Here is a 16,796-nt window from a genome sequence, read left to right as displayed (position 1 = left end):
TCTTTTGTTTGGAGCACTCCTGTCAATGTTGAGTAAGGACGGGCACGCATAGAAGTAGGCCTATAGGCTACGTGGCCTGATTTACACATAGAAGTAGACCTATAGGCTCCGTGGCCTGATTTACACATAGAAGTAGGCCTATAGGCTCCGTGGCCTGATTTATACATAGAAGTAGGCCTATAGGCTCCGTGGCCTGATTTATACATAGAAGTAGGCCTATAGGCTCCGTGGCCTGATTTATACATAGAAGTAGGCCTCTAGGCTACGTGGCCTGATTTACACATAGAAGTAGGCCTATAGGCTCCGTGGCCTGATTTATACATAGAAGTAGGCCTATAGGCTCCGTGGCCTGATTTATACATAGAAGTAGACCTCTAGGCTACGTGGCCTGATTTACACATAGAAGTAGGCCTATAGGCTCCGTGGCCTGATTTACACATAGAAGTAGGCCTATAGGCTACGTGGCCTGATTTACACATAGAAGTAGGCATATAGGCTCCGTGGCCTGATTTACACATAGAAGTAGGCCTATAGGCTCCGTGGCCTGATTTATACATAGAAGTATACCTATAGACTACATGGCCTGATTTACACATAGAAGTAGGCCTATAGGCTACGTGGCCTGATTTATACATAGAAGTAGGCCTATAGACTATATGGCCTGATTTACACATAGAAGTAGGCCTATAGGCTACGTGGCCTGATTTATACATAGAAGTAGGCCTATAGACTATATGGCCTGCGTGCAAATGTAGGCATATAAATGTGCTCATTTGGGGATCTAATTGTATTTCTGATTGGCTTAATGCACCACCACTAATGACCTGTGAAGCTTCTCATGTGTTCGTTACCTCAAACAGCAAGCAAACAAATTCTGTTTTTATATCCATTGACAATTACAATAATTCCTCAATGTATTTGAAAAATCTTTCCAGCTCTCGCCCTTTCGATAACCACTCAGCGTGACAGGGAAAATGCTCTGGTCCAGTGGGAATGTCATAAAAATAGGCTTCTCCATCAGTGCTTGACTTGGACTGAAATGGGTTCCAGTACTCATTTTGGCTGTCAGTACTGTTTATATTTAGGTGCAGGAGCTCCACAATACTGTTGAGTTAATATTCTATAAGAGGAACAGGGACTCCACAATACTGTTGAGTTAATATTCTATAAGAGGAACAGGGACTCCACAATACGGTTGAGTTAATATTCTATAAGAGGAACAGGGACTCCACAATACTGTTGAGTTAATATTCTATAAGAGGAACAGGGACTCCACAATACTGTTGAGTTAATATTCTATAAGAGGAACAGGGACTCCACAATACTGTTGAGTTAATATTCTATAAGAGGAACAGGGACTCCACAATACTGTTGAGTTAATATTCTATAAGAGGAACAGGGACTCCACAATACTGTTGAGTTAATATTCTATAAGAGGAATAGGGACTCCACAATACTGTTGAGTTAATATTCTATAAGAGGAACAGGGACTCCACAATACTGTTGAGTTAATATTCTATAAGAGGAACAGGGACTCCACAATACTGTTGAGTTAATATTCTATAAGAGGAACAGGGACTCCACAATACTGTTGAGTTAATATTCTATAAGAGGAACAGGGACTCCACAATACTGTTGAGTTAATATTCTATAAGAGGAACAGGGACTCCACAATACGGTTGAGTTAATATTCTATAAGAGGAACAGGGACTCCACAATACTGTTGAGTTAATATTCTATAAGAGGAACAGGGACTCCACAATACTGTTGAGTTAATATTCTATAAGAGGAACAGGGACTCCACAATACTGTTGAGTTAATATTCTATAAGAGGAACAGGGACTCCACAATACTGTTGAGTTAATATTCTATAAGAGGAACAGGGACTCCACAATACTGTTGAGTTAATATTCTATAAGAGGAACAGGGACTCCACAATACTGTTGAGTTAATATTCTATAAGAGGAACAGGGACTCCACAATACTGTTGAGTTAATATTCTATAAGAGGAACAGGGACTCCACAATACTGTTGAGTTAATATTCTATAAGAGGAACAGGGACTCCACAATACTGTTGAGTTAATATTCTATAAGAGGAACAGGGACTCCACAATACTGTTGAGTTAATATTCTATAAGAGGAACAGGGACTCCACAATACTGTTGAGTTAATATTCTATAAGAGGAACAGGGACTCCACAATACTGTTGAGTTAATATTCTATAAGAGGAACAGGGACTCCACAATACTGTTGAGTTAATATTCTATAAGAGGAACAGGGACTCCACAATACTGTTGAGTTAATATTCTATAAGAGGAACAGAGACTCCACAATACTGTTGAGTTAATATTCTATAAGAGGAATAGGGACTCCACAATACTGTTGAGCTGATATTTATTAAGAGGAACAGGAGCTGAAGCAGTAGAACATTTGAGGTGAGCTCCTGCCCAAGTCAAGCTCTGCTTCTTATCCCTTGAGCAAATAGCCTACAGATGTGTCTGTCCCGAGCACGCTAGTGCAAGCTTTGGGCAGACCCATTCGTTTTTCCCAATTGCTAAAACACAAAACCAGCCTAGTTTGCAAAATTATCAAAATACTTAACACAATCCACACCCCCAAACTGCAAAATACCTCATAGATCCTGCAAAATGAAGCACTGCAACCAAAACTACATATAGCATTATCAAAATCAAACGTTTGCACGAAATGGCACACACTTCATTCATATTACCAGATTTTTGTCTAACCAACTACACACTGTTGGGCATAATGAAAAGCACTCATCTTTAGTATGCTGTGCCATAATACTAAAATAAATTCTTCAGATGCACAGAAATATTTGCAGATACACACACATGCTGTTGAAACATTTTATTTTTCACCAAACAAGTCAGTGCAACATATGCACAGCAGATATATTTACATTGGACTGAACAAAAATATGCTCACAAAAAAACAGTAAACTGAAAAAGAAAATTGCAGAAAAAATATATAGAAAAAAGAGGCAAGAAAAATAATTAGGCAGCATCTTGCCGCACAGCTGGGTCTGGCCACAACGCCTCGTCCACATCACAGGCAATATCTTCCCTTGCCAGACATCAAGGGAAGAAGCGCCTTGAGTGCCTTATCCATCCCTGAATCGCACCCACATCAGTCTCATCACATGCCTCTTCCATAGCCTGCACAAGAGGCATGCGTACAAAGGGCTGCCGGTCGTATACCTTCCACCGCCATGCCGAAAATAACTCTTCTATGGGGTTCAGAAATGGTGAGTATGGTGGGAGGTATTGCACGAGAAATGGTGGGTGGTCAGCAAGCCAGTTTTGGACTGGGGCTGCACGATGAAAGCTCACGTTGTCCCATACTACAACGTACCGGGTTCTTTGATGGTCTGCATCATTCATACGCTCTGGTGGTATGAGAATGTTGTGGAGTCTGTCCAGGAATGGGAGAATATGGGCTGTGTTGTATGGTCCAAGGTTGGCATGACGGTGGAGGACACCATGCGTATTGGAGATGGCAGCGCACATTGTGATGTTTCCACCACATTGGCCAGGAACATCTATAATGGCTCTGTGGCCAATGACGTTTCTCCCCCATCTTCTGGTCTTTGCTACGTTGAACCCAGCCTCATCTATAAAGATGAACTCATGTGGGATTGCATGAGCATCCATTTCCAGTACTCTCTGAAAACAAAGAACAAAAGCAGTCAATATGGTGTTATCCAGTACACTGGGAAACAATGTTGCGTGTAGTGTACTGCAGTCAATATTCTACTTACATCCACATACGCTCGTCTGACCTCTTTGTTTCTTTGACAGTTTCTCTCAAACGGCACCTTATAAAGTTGTTTCATTCTGATTTGGTTTCGCTTGAGAATGTGAGCCAATGTGGACAGACTGACTCGTTGAATGTTGTTGAATATGGTGTTGTCTTGGATGATGTGGCTTTGAATTTCTCGTAATCTGATTTCATTATTTTCCAAAACCAAGTTTACAATGGCAGCTTCCTGTACCACGGTGAACATTTGGCCCCTTCCTCCACCATGGTTGCGTCTCTCAGTCCTTTAGAAAAACAAAAATATATGGCTTGGACAATGCAGCCTAAAGATATTTCCCCCACAGTAGAGTAAATTCTACAGGAAATTTGTGCAGTTAGTGTATGACATCAGCTATTCATGACGGTAAACAGGTGTTACCCAACTGATACACTATGACATGGGGTGTACTACATAGTGTGAAAGAAATGTTGGTTACATACATACCTGTACTCCAGTCTAAATGTCCGGATGACACAGGCGACAGTAAAACGGCTCAAGTTGGGCTGCACTCTGTCCAGCCTCTCGCATTGTCAGCCCATGGTTGATGACATGATCAACTAAGGTTGCTCTGATTTCATTTGAAAGTTGTTGTCTTCTTTGGCCATGAACTCCTCTACCAGCTCTACCCCTACCTCTCACTCTTCCTCCCCCTCTCATTATCACCCTCCCTCTTCCTCTTCCTCTCTCTGCAACGGCTTCCATTGTTGTTGTAAAACAAAAGGTGCTCACCTGTGGTTTTTTCATAGTGCTTACTTCCTGATTGAAGTGGTAACAATTAACCATTGAGGTGTTTGGCCAGGTGGCACATGTATTGGCCAATTAGCTCATGTAGTGTCATTTTGAATGGCAGTGTTTTGAAATGGCAAACATGTGACTTTATGTCAGACTGTTGTGTCTTATGCAGAGAACCATGTGCAGTTGAATTGCAGTTGAATTGCAAAATGTGTGTAAAGCAGAAAATGTGTTTAGACTTTTGGAGACTTACGAGGTTTTGCTCTCTGTGTGTCAGTTTAAATAATTGTGCTGTTCATGTCATTTAGTGTGTTAGCTATTGGAAAAACTGTAATTGATACGATGTTTAAAGTTTGTTGCAGACAGGCCATGTGTAGCCAATGTGATATTTTCTACCTGCAGGTTGCAATGTTTTAATTTGTTGGCTTTATGCAGGCTATTTTTACATTGTTGGCAATGGCAATTGAAGTTACTTTTTAGGTTTATCATTTTAATTTAGATTTGGATGAAATTTGTTAACCACATGACAATGATTTTGTGATAAGACCTTATAAATGAAATGAAACCATTCCACGAAAATGTGCATATGAAAACCATAACTGGCACGCAGATCGGTAGAAATGGTGAGATAAATTGGCATTCCACATGGGAAAGGTTGCAGACTCCTCATGTAGCCTATTACCGGCAACTTTAGGAGGGTAATGGCAGAATCTTCTGGAGGAGAATAGTGTTACCAGCAGGAACAGTAACACCAGTGACGAATCTGCTGACAAGGTGTTATTGGATAATTATTTCAATCATATTTCCTTTCCCCATACTGTAAACTGTATAACACCAGTGACGGGTTTCAAAGCTTCGCATTAAATTACCAAATTAATATCAAATTGCTAACATATGAAGAGTGAGTGAAGACTTACCACGTGCTCTTCAAAACAGCCTCACCTCCAATGAACCTTTGACCCTGGAAGAAGTTGGCAAGGATGTTGCATTTTAAAAATGTTTCTGGACATCAGAACTGCGATTAATCACATCAGATTAGACAAAGAGTTTTAGCTCAACGAGTCGGATGGGAGGGATACACTACAGACACCCGACCAGGCCCAGATCCCCATCATTTTCTGGAGAAGGAAACTGAGATTTCACGGAAAAAGATCAGGGTGCCTTGTAAGGATCAGGTGACGAGTGGCTAATCTGCCTTTGCCTTCCGTCCTGCTAGCTAACGTTCAATCGCTGGAAAATAAGTGGGACGAACTGAAAGCACGTATATCCTACCAACGGGACATTAAAAACTGTAATATCTTATGTTTCACAGAGTCGTGGCTGAACGACGACATTAAGAACATACAGCTGGCAGGTTATACACTATCGGCAGGAAAGAACAGCAGCCTCTGGTAAGACACGGGGTGCGGGCCTATGCATATATGTAAACAACAGCTGGTGCACGATATCTAAGGAAGTCTCACCTGAGGTAGAGTATCTCATGATAAGCTGTAGACCACACTATCTACCTAGAGAGTAATCTGCCTTTGCCTTCCGTCCTGCTAGCTAACGTTCAATCGCTGGAAAATAAGTGGGACGAACTGAAAGCACGTATATCCTACCAACGGGACATTAAAAACTGTAATATCTTATGTTTCACAGAGTCGTGGCTGAACGACGACATTAAGAACATACAGCTGGCAGGTTATACACTATCGGCAGGAAAGAACAGCAGCCTCTGGTAAGACACGGGGTGCGGGCCTATGCATATATGTAAACAACAGCTGGTGCACGATATCTAAGGAAGTCTCACCTGAGGTAGAGTATCTCATGATAAGCTGTAGACCACACTATCTACCTAGAGAGTTTTCATCTGTATTTTTCGTAGCTGTCTATTTACCACCACAGACCGATGCTGGCACTAAAACCGCACTCAATGAGCTGCATACCGCCATTAGCAAACAGGAAAACGCTCATCCAGAGGCGGCACTCCTAGTGGCCGGGGACTTTAATGCAGGGAAACTTAAATCAGCCTTACCTAATTCCTATCAGCATGTTAAATGTGCAACCAGAGGGAAAACAATTCTTAGACCACCTTTACTCCACACACAGAGACGTGTACAAAGCTCTCCCTCGCCCTCCATTTGGCAAATCTGACCATAATTCTATCCTCCTAATTCCTGCTAACAAGCAAAAATTAAAGCAGGAAGCACCAGTGACTCGGTCTATAAAAAAGTGGTCAGATGAAGCAGATGCTAAACTACAGGACTGTTTTGCTATCACAGACTGGAATTTGTTCCGGGATTCTTCCGATGGCATTGAGGAGTACACCACATCAGTCACTGGCTTCATCAATAAGTGCATTGAGGACGTCCCCCCCACAGTGACTGTACGTACATACCCCAACCAGAAGCTATGGATTACAGGCAACATTCGCACTGACCTAAAGGGTAGAGCTGCCGTTTTCAAGGAGCGGAACTCTAACCCAGACGCTTATAAGAAATCCCGCTATGCCCTCCAACGAACCATCAAACAGGTAAAGCGTCAATACAGGTCTAAGATCGAATCGTACTACACAGGCTCCAAAGCTCGTTGGATGTGACAGGGCTTGCAAACTATTACAGACTACCAAGGGAAGCACAGCCGAGAGCTGACCAGTGACACGAGTCTACCAGGTGAGCAAAATAACTTCTATGCTCGCTTCGAGGCAAGTAACACTGAAACATGTATGAGAGCATCAGCTGTTCCGGATGACTGTGATCACGCTCTCCGCAGCTGATGTAAGACCTTTAAACAGGTCAACATTCACAAGGTCGCAGCGCCAGACGGATTACCAGGATGTGTACTCCGAGCATGCGCTGACCAACTGGCAAGTGTCTTCACTGACATTTTCAACCTCTCCCTGTCTGAGTCTGTAATACCAACATGTTTCAAGCAGACCAACATAGTCCCTGTGCACAAGAACACTAAGTTGACCTGACTAAATGACTACTGACCAATAGCACTCACGTCTGTAGCCATGAAATGCTTTGAAAGTCTGGTCATGGCTCACATCAACACCATTATCCCAGAAACCCTACACCCACTCCAATTTGCATACCACACCAACAGATCCACAGATGATGCAATCTCTATTGCACTCCACACTGCCCTTTCACACCTGGACAAAAGGAACACCTATGTGAGAATGCTATTCATTGACTATAGCTCAGCGTTCAACACCATAGTGCCCTCAAGGCTCATCACTGCTAAGGACCCTGGGACTAAACACCTCCCTCTGCAACTGGATCCTGGACTTCCTGACGGACCGCCCCCAGGTCGTAAGGTTAGGTAACAACAAGACTCCAGCCACCCTAGTCATAGACTGTTCTCTCTGCTACCGCACGGAAAGCGGTACCGGAGCGCCAAGTCTAGGTCCAAGGGGCTTCTAAACAGCTTCTACCCCCAAGCCATAAGACTCCTGAACATCTAATCAAATGGCTACACAGACTATTTGCATTGACCCCCCCTCCCCCCTATGCTGCTGCTACTCTCTTATCTATGCATAGTCACGTCAATAACTCTACCTACAGGTACATATTACCTCAATTACCTCAACACCTGTGCCCCCGTACATTGACTCTGTACCAGTACCCCCTGTATAGTACCCCCTGTATATAACCCCGCTATCTCTAGCCACTTTAATAATTACAAATTGGATGTAATAAATGTATCACTAGTCACTTTAAACAATGCCACTTTATATAATGTTTACATACCCTACATTACTCATCTCATATGTATATACTGTACTCTATACCATCTACTGCATCTTGCCTATGCCGTTCGGCCATCGCTCATCCATATATTTATATGTACATAATCTTATTCATTCCTTTACACTTGTGTGTAAAAGGTAGTTGTGAAATTGTTAGATTACTTGTTAGATATTACTGCACGGTCAGAACTAGAAGCACAAGCATTTCACTACATTCGCATTAACATCTGCTAACCATGTGTATGTGACCAATACAATTTGATTTGTTATTTACTGCTCTTTAATTATTTGTTATTCTTATCTCTTTATTTTTTTCATTTTTTGTAGGTATTTTCTTAAAACGGCATTGTTGGTTAAGGGCTTGTAAGTAAGCGTTTCACTGTTGTATTCGGCGCCTGTGACAAATACAATTTCATTTGTAATGTACCATTGTTAATGATTTTGTGCAAAATTGACAAGGGAGTTTATGTAGTAATGTATGTTTTATAGAATTGTGCATGAGGTGTGAGTCAGTGGAGAAGAAGATAGAAAACCCAGTCTAGTGGGTTACAGTACAACGCTACATACAGCACCAGTCAACAGTTTGGACACACCTACTCATTCAAGGGTTTTTCTTTATTTTTACTATTTTCTACATTGCAGAATAATACTGAAGACATCAAAACTATGAAATAACACATATGGAATCATGTAGTAACCAAAAAAGTGTTAAACAAATCAAAATATATTTTTGATTTTAGATTCTTCAAAGTAACCACCCTTTGCCTTGATGACAGCTTTGCACACTCTTGGCATTCTCTCAACCAGCTTCATGAAGTAGTCACCTGGAATGCATTTCAATTAACAGGTGTGCCTTTGGCATCCCTCTATGAGATAGAAGAGTAGAGGCCCTTCTAAAGTTTCCTAAAGTTAGAAGTGGAGATGAAATGTGGATATGCTAAAGTTAGAAGTGGAGATGAAATGTGGATATGCTAAAGTTAGAAGGTTGTTTCTCTCCTCAGGGCTGCAGCAGAGGTATCCATAACAGAGAGAAGCCAGCGGAGCCGATCAGGCCAGAAGTGAAGTGCTCAGAGGGGAGGACAGAGAATGGAGATAAAGCCTCGGGGTGACCCCTGTGTCATCCAGGCTCCTAAACCACTGGAGCTGATACATAGACCGAGGTAACACACACAAACCCACGCATATACACACACAGTTTGTATTTATCCTTAGTGATCACGCGTGTGTCAAATCAAGTTGTATTGGTCACATACACATGGTTAGCAGATGTTAATACGAGTGTAGCCAAATGCTTGTGCTTCTAGTTCTGACCATGCAGTAATATCTAACAAGTAATTAACAATTTTACAACAACTACCTTTTACACACAAGTGTAAAGGAATGAATAAGAATATGTACATATAAATATATGGATGAGCGATGGCCGAATGGCATAGGTAAGATGCAGTAGATGGTATAGAGTACAGTATATACATATGAGTAATGCAGGGTATGTAAACATTATATAAAGTGGCATTGTTTAAAGTGACAAGTGATACATTTATTACATCCAATTTCTTATTATTAAAGTGGCTAGAGATTTGAGTCAGTATGTTGGCAGCAGCCACTCAATGTTAGTGATGGCTGTTTAACAGTCTGATGGCCTTGAGATAGAAGCTGTTTTTCAGTCTCTCGGTCCCAGCTTTGATGCACCTGTACTGACCTCGCCTTCAAGATGATAGCGGGGTGAACAGGCAGTGGCTCGGGTGGTTGTTGTCCTTGATGATCTTTTTGGCCTTCCTGTGACATCGGGGGGTGTAGGTGTCCTGGAGGGCAGGTAGTTTGCCCCCGGTGATGTGTTGTGCAGACCTCACTACCCTCTGGAGACCCTTGCGGTTGTAGGAGGAGCAGTTTACGTACCAGGTGGTGATGCAGCCCGATAGGGTGCTCTCGATTGTGCATCTGTAAAAATTTGTGAGTATTTTTGGTGACAAGCCAAATTTCTTCAGCCTCCTGAAGTTGAAGAGGCGCTGTTGCGCCTTCTTCACCACGCTGTCTGTGTGGGTAGACCATTTCAGTTTGTCAGTGATGTGTACGCTGAGGAACTTAAAACTTTCCACCTTCTCCACTACTGTTCCGTCGATGTGGATAGGGGGGTGCTCCCTCTGCTGTTTCCTGAAGTCCACGTTCATCTAATTTGTTTTGTTGACGTTGAGTGTGAGGTTATTTTCCTGACACCCCACTCCGAGGGCCCTCACCTCCTCCCTGTAGGTTGTCTCGTCGTTGTTGTTAATCAAGCCTACCACTGTAGTGTTGTCTGCAAACTTGATGACTGAGTTGGAAGCGTGCATGGCCACGCAGTCATGGGTGAACAGGGAGTACAGGAGAGGGCTGAGAACGCACCCTTGTGGGGCCCCAGTGTTGAGGATCAGCGGGGAGGAGATGTTGTTTCCTACCCTCACCACCTGGGGGCGTCCCGTCAGAAAGTCTAGGACCCAGTTGCACAGTGCGGGGTCGAGACCCAGGGTCTCGAGCTTGATGATGAGTTTGGAGGGTACTATGGTGTTAAACTCTGAGCTGTAGTCGATGAACAGCATTCTTACATAGGTATTCCTCTTGTCCAGATGGGTTAGGGTAGTGTGCAGTGTGATTGCGTCGTCTGTGGACCTATTGGGGCGGTAAGCAAATTGGAGTGGGTTCAGGTTGTCAGGTAGGGTGGAGATGATATGATCCTTGACTAGTCTCTCAAAGCACTTCATGATGACGGAAGTGAGTGCTACGGGGCGACTGTCTTCCGGCGCCAACAGAGATAGCTGCCTCGTTTCGCGTTCTTAGGAAACTACGCAGTATTTTGTTTTTTTATGTATTATTTCTTACATTGTTACCCCAGGAAATCTTAAGTCTTATTACATACAGCCGGGAGGAACTATTGGATATAAGAGCAACGTCAACTTACCAAAATTATGACCAGGAATACGACTTTCCTGAAGCGGATCCTCTGTTTGGTCCACCACCCAGGACAATGGATCGGATCCCAGCAGGCGACCCAAAACAACGGCGCCGCAGAAGGGGCAGACGGAGCGGTCTTCTGGTCAGGCTCCGTAGACGGGCACATCGCCCACCGCTCCCGAGTATAATACTCGCCAATGTCCAGTCTCTTGACAACAAGGTAGACAAAATCCGAGCAAGGGTTGCCTTCCAGAGAGACATCAGAGATTGTAACATTCTCTGTTTCACGGAAACATGGCTCACTCGGGATACGTTATCAGAGTCGGTACAGCCACCTGGTTTCTTCACGCATCGCGCTGACAGAAACAAACATCTCTCTGGTAAGAAGAAGGGCGGGGTGTATGCCTTATGATTAACGAGTCGTGGTGTGATCATAACAACAAGTCATTTTGTTCACCTGACCTAGAATTCTCTTCGATTATAATCACAGTCGTGTATATCCCCCGCAAGCAGACACCTTGACGGGCCTGAAAGAACTTCATTGGACTCTATGTAAACTGGAACCACATATCCTGAGGCTGCATTTATTGAAGCTGGGGATTTTAACAAGGCTAATCTGAAAACAAGGCTCCCTAATTTCTAGCAGCATATCGAATGCGCGACCTGGGCTGGCAAAATTCTGGATCATTGTTACTATTACTTCCGTGACGCATACAAAGCCCTCCCTCGTCCCTCCTTCCGGCAAATCTGACCACGACCCCATTTCGTTGCTCCCAGCCTATAGACAGAAACGAAAACAGGAAACGCCCATGCTCAGGTCTGTTCAATGCTGGTCCGACCAATCTGATTCCAAGCTTCAAGATTACTTCGATCACGTGGACTGGGATATGTTCCGGATAGCGTCGAACAACAACATTGATGTATACGCTGATTCGGTGAGCAAGTTTATTAGCAAGTGCATCGGTGATGTTGTACCTACGGCGACTATTATAACCTTCCCCAACCAGAAACCGTGGATTGATGGCAGCATTCGCGCAAAACTGAAAGCATGAACCACTGCTTTTAATCAGAGCAAGGTGACCGGAAACATGACCGAATACAAACAGTGTAGCTATTCCCTCAGCAAGGCAATCAAACAAGCTAAGCGTCAGTATAGTGACAAAGTAGAGTCGCAACTCAACGGCTCAGACGCGAGAGGTATGTGGCAGGGTCTACAGTCAATCACAGAGTACAAAAAGAAAACCAGCCCCGTCGCTGATCCCGATGTCTTGCTCCCAGACAAACTTTTGCTCTCTCTCTCTCTCAACTCTGCTTTCGTTTTCTCTCTTCACTCCTTCTCTCTCTCTCTGTGTCTGTCTCCTTCTCCCTCTCTCCATGGGGATGAAGGTGGTACCGTGTAGGCTTCATTGGCACCAGACTGGCAGCCAGGCCATCTTCTCTATCTATGCCAAGAACTCTCTACCAGAGCTCAGCAATGCAGAGTCCAACAGCACCACGGTACACACCAAACACAGGCCTCTGGGGGGGGGGGGGGGGGTTACTTGGCTCATCACGCTCTAGCGACTCCTTGTGGTGGGCCGGGTGCCTGCAGGCTGACAGCGGTCGTCAGTTGAACGGTGTTTCCTCTGACACATTGGTGCAGCTGGCTTCCGGGTTGAGTGAGCGGGTGTTAAGAAGCGTGGCTTGGTGGGTCATGTTTCGGAGGACACATGACTTGACCTTCACCTCTCCCGAGCCCGTTGGGGAGTTGCAGCGATTAGACCAGACTGTAATCACCAAATTGGAAAGAAAAGAGGGTAAAAAAAGTACCAATTAGATCTCTAAGTAATCTCTTATTAAGTTACTAAGTCATTTCATAGGATCTCTGTGGTATTCATATAATTGATCTCCCTCTCATGTCTCCTAGGTGATATACTAGAGTAGCAGCGTAGTGAACATGATGGCTGTTAAGGTGGAGATCTCCATGAGGAAGGAGGAGCCAATCACCTGGGCCCATCTGGACCTTCCCTCTCCCACAGACACGCACACTTAGAGGGGGAAGGAGAATGGAAAGTGGAATGCATAGAACCAGACAGAGAATGAAATCTAGCACCCGGTACATGCTGCTCCCATATGTTTGAATGGACCTGTACCCTGTTGATGGTAGGCTGATAGCAGTATGTATGTCGTATGTACACAGGCTTTCTGTATTTAGCTGTAGAATTACACTGGCTACTAATGACACCGAAGCCATTCTACTCAGAATGCAGAGACTAAACTTCACTGCACTGAAACACTGTCTGAAGGCAATAACCATCAGGTCTTCCTGCTACCTCCTCTATCTTCTCACTGAAACACTGTCTGAAGGCAATAACCATCAGGTCTTCCTGCTACCTCCTCTATCTTCTCACTGAAACACTGTCTGAGGGCAATAACCATCAGGTCTACCTACTACCTCCTCTATCTTCTCACTGAAACACTGTCTGAGGGCAATAACCATCAGGTCTTCCTACTACCTCCTCTATCTTCTCACTGAAACACTGTCTGAGGGCAATAACCATCAGGTCTTCCTACTACCTCCTCTATCTTCTAACTGAAACACTGTCTGAGGGCAATAACCATCAGGTCTTCCTACTACCTCCTCTATCTTCTCACTGAAACACTGTCTGAGGGCAATAACCATCAGGTCTTCCTGCTACCTCCTCTATCTTCTCACTGAAACACTGTCTGAGGGCAATAACCATCAGGTCTTCCTACTACCTCCTCTATCTTCTCACTGAAACACTGTCTGAGGGCAATAACCATCAGGTCTTCCTACTACCTCCTCTATCTTCTAACTGAAACACTGTCTGAGGGCAATAACCATCAGGTCTTCCTACTACCTCCTCTATCTTCTCACTGAAACACTGTCTGAGGGCAATAACCATCAGGTCTTCCTACTACCTCCTCTATCTTCTCACTGAAACACTGTCTGAGGGCAATAACCATCAGGTCTTCCTACTACCTCCTCTATCTTCTCACTGAAACACTGTCTGAGGGCAATAACCATCAGGTCTTCCTGCTACCTCCTCTATCTTCTCACTGAAACACTGTCTGAGGGCAATAACCATCAGGTCTTCCTACTATCACCATAGAAACCCTCATCAGGATCTGTAGCTAATGAGCAATTAGGCACAGCGAGTCAGAATGTCAGCAGTTCTCGAGCACACACACACACACGCACACGCACACGCACACGCACACACACACACACACACACACACACACACACACACACACACACACACACACACACACACACACACACACAGATCAGTCCTCCTGTTCTTTGTTAAGTGCATTTGAGACTGTGTGTGGCATTTTATTGATATCAGCTGCCTTCCAGTGAATTCAACTGGTCAAACGATGTTCTCTGACCTTAGCATTCATCATGGTCGTGCTTTTACTGTCTTTGTTTTGGGTTGTTTTACAGCACGTCTGAAATCTGTGATTTAGTTTCACTCTTTGCTATCACACAAACTTAATAAAACTCTGCACCTACATTGTAATTATACTGCTCAGGATGGGCAGGGATGAAGTTCACAAACCATTACTTCATTAAAAGTCTGTTTTTATTTTCAAAATGGTGCAATTTTACTAAAAGCAGCCAGATAGCGATGGGAGAGGATGTGGCTTCAGACTACTGGCTCAGGTAAAGCACGGAGTGTAAGGCAGGGCTGGTGTGTCTTTCTCAGGTGCTGTGTGTGTGTGTGTGTGTGATCTTTTTTTTAGGCAGGGGGTGTGTGTGTGTGTGTGTGTGTGTGTGTGTGTGTGTGTGTGTGTGTGTGTGTGTGTGTGTGTGTGTGTGTGTGTGTGTGTGATCTTTTTTTAGGCAGGGGGTGTGAGTGTCATGGCGGCAGCTTGGACGGTAAACGCAGCGATGCTGATCTGTCGCCTCACTTCATCCCACGCCTGTTTGGGATTGGCTGTACGCTCGATGTCAAACAGCGCATCATAAATGCCAGGGAAGGACTCGCCAGCATATTTATTATGACTGCTGGGAGCAAAGATCACATGTCTGAAGAGAGGGAAGAGGGTGAGAGAAAATAAAATCTGATTCTAAACTGATCATGAAGACATTACACAACACTGAGTATGTGCTGTATCTGGCTCTCACCTGTAGAATGGTCGGCCAGGTAAACCTAGCGGGTCCACGAAGGCTCTCTCCAGGTACATTAGCTGGTCATTGACCATGCGTACCTGTATAGGGCTGAGAGAGTAGGGAGAACACACCTGTTAACACACTTCCACAACAATAAACACAACCTATGAAGACACGCTAGAAAGCACACACACACACACACACTCTCTCTTACTCTGTCCTGTCCAGAGTGTTGAGACGCTCATGGAAGTCCCTAGCAGCCACAGTGAAGTTCTCCACCGCAGAGAACAGAGAATCTGGACAAAAACAAATGACACTTTGTAGGTGATGAGGGATTCAGAATGAGTGTCTTTGTATGTAAACGTATGTGTGTTTTCTCTTACCGAATGATACCCTGTATTTCACAAGAGCATCTGGGTGTTTCTGTCCCAGCTGAGCGATGGTGTGGGCGTACTTTGTCAGAGAGCCAGCGTATTGGCTGGCATCCAGGGGGAGGAGCTGGGAATCAGCCAATAGGAAGATGAGGCCTCCCCTGACCTGAGCTACGGCTCTGAGCCTCTGGAAGGAAGGGTCGTAGAACCTCTCCACCAACTCAAAGGTCTCATACACACTGTGATACACTGGGTAGCTGCTGTACCGCTCTGTCTTCTACAAAGTAGAATACACACACCTACTTCAAATGCCCAATGATGACCCCCATATTGGTGGTGGTGGTGGGCTATTGTATTGCATCAAAAGGACATCTGCAATGTGCTCCTGTCTCCAGGTTCACCCGTCCGCCCCCCAGAACAATGTCCCTCTCACCCTGTTCTTGGTGTATCGGGCCCTGCCTGCTGCGATGCCCAGTCGGATAAAATACGCCTCAAAGTCACTGCCTGAACCCAGCTTACTGATCCTGGAGGGAGGGAGGGAGGGGGGGAGGAGAGAGAGGGAGGGAGGGGAGGGAGGGGGGGAGGGAGGGGGGGAGGAGAGAGAGGGAGGGAGGGAGGGAGGGAGGGGGGGAGGAGAGAGAGGGAGGGAGGGAGAGAGAGAGAGAGGGAGAGGGAGGGAGAGAGGGAGGGAGGGAAGGAGAGGGAGGGAGGGAGGGAGGGAGGGAGGGAGGGAGGGAGGGAGGGAGGGAGAGAGAGAGAGAGACAGAGAGAGACAGAGAGAGAGAGAGAGAGACAGAGAGAGAGAGAGAGAGAGAGAGAGAGAGAGACAGAGAGAGAGAGAGAGAGAGAGAGAGGAGAGAGAGAGAGAGAGAGGAGAGAGAGAGAGAGAGGGAAAGAGAGAGAGAGAGAGAGAGGGAAAGAGAGACAGAGAGAGAGAGAGAGAGAGAGAGAGAGAGGGAAAGAGAGAAAACAACAAAAGGTTGGTTCATAATTATTATTTTTTATACACCAAATAAGTCAGTCTGGATAAGAGCATCTGCTAAATGACAAAAATGTAAAATGTAAATAAAATCAATCAATAAAAATGT

At 44.7% G+C, this 16,796-nt stretch overlaps 1 protein-coding gene and 2 long non-coding RNA genes across 5 annotated transcripts; 1 reads left to right on the top strand and 2 right to left on the bottom strand.

The window, feature by feature from the left end:
- Positions 1-2,857: 2,857 nt before the first annotated feature.
- On the bottom strand, positions 2,858-5,704 carry LOC115163709 (uncharacterized). The gene is made up of 2 exons (XR_003869800.1): positions 3,783-5,704; positions 2,858-3,687 (listed from the first exon to the last, which is right to left on the bottom strand). It is a non-coding gene; the product is annotated as an uncharacterized LOC115163709 (long non-coding RNA).
- A 3,568-nt stretch (positions 5,705-9,272) lies between these two features.
- Positions 9,273-14,819, top strand: LOC115163708 (uncharacterized). 3 transcript variants are annotated; one of them, XR_003869798.1, is made up of 3 exons: positions 9,273-9,449; positions 12,604-12,714; positions 13,124-14,819. It is a non-coding gene; the product is annotated as an uncharacterized LOC115163708 (long non-coding RNA). The 3 variants fall into 3 exon arrangements; XR_003869799.1 differs by lacking the exon at positions 12,604-12,714; XR_003869797.1 differs by lacking the exon at positions 9,273-9,449 and having other exon boundaries at positions 12,530-12,714.
- On the bottom strand, positions 14,790-16,232 carry naalad2 (N-acetylated alpha-linked acidic dipeptidase 2; the record flags this gene model as incomplete). Its single annotated transcript, XM_029715812.1, is given in 6 exon segments — positions 14,790-14,934; positions 15,032-15,253; positions 15,353-15,445; positions 15,552-15,633; positions 15,721-15,985; positions 16,142-16,232. Coding segments are annotated over 5 exon segments (721 nt in total), but the record flags the coding sequence as incomplete, so codon positions are not given.
- Between the last annotated feature and the right edge of the window lie 564 nt (positions 16,233-16,796).

The sequence above is a fragment of the Salmo trutta genome, chromosome 26 (genome assembly GCF_901001165.1).
Source record: "Salmo trutta chromosome 26, fSalTru1.1, whole genome shotgun sequence".
Classification (NCBI taxonomy): domain Eukaryota; kingdom Metazoa; phylum Chordata; class Actinopteri; order Salmoniformes; family Salmonidae; genus Salmo; species Salmo trutta.
This window is presented reverse-complemented; position numbering and strand designations above follow the sequence as displayed.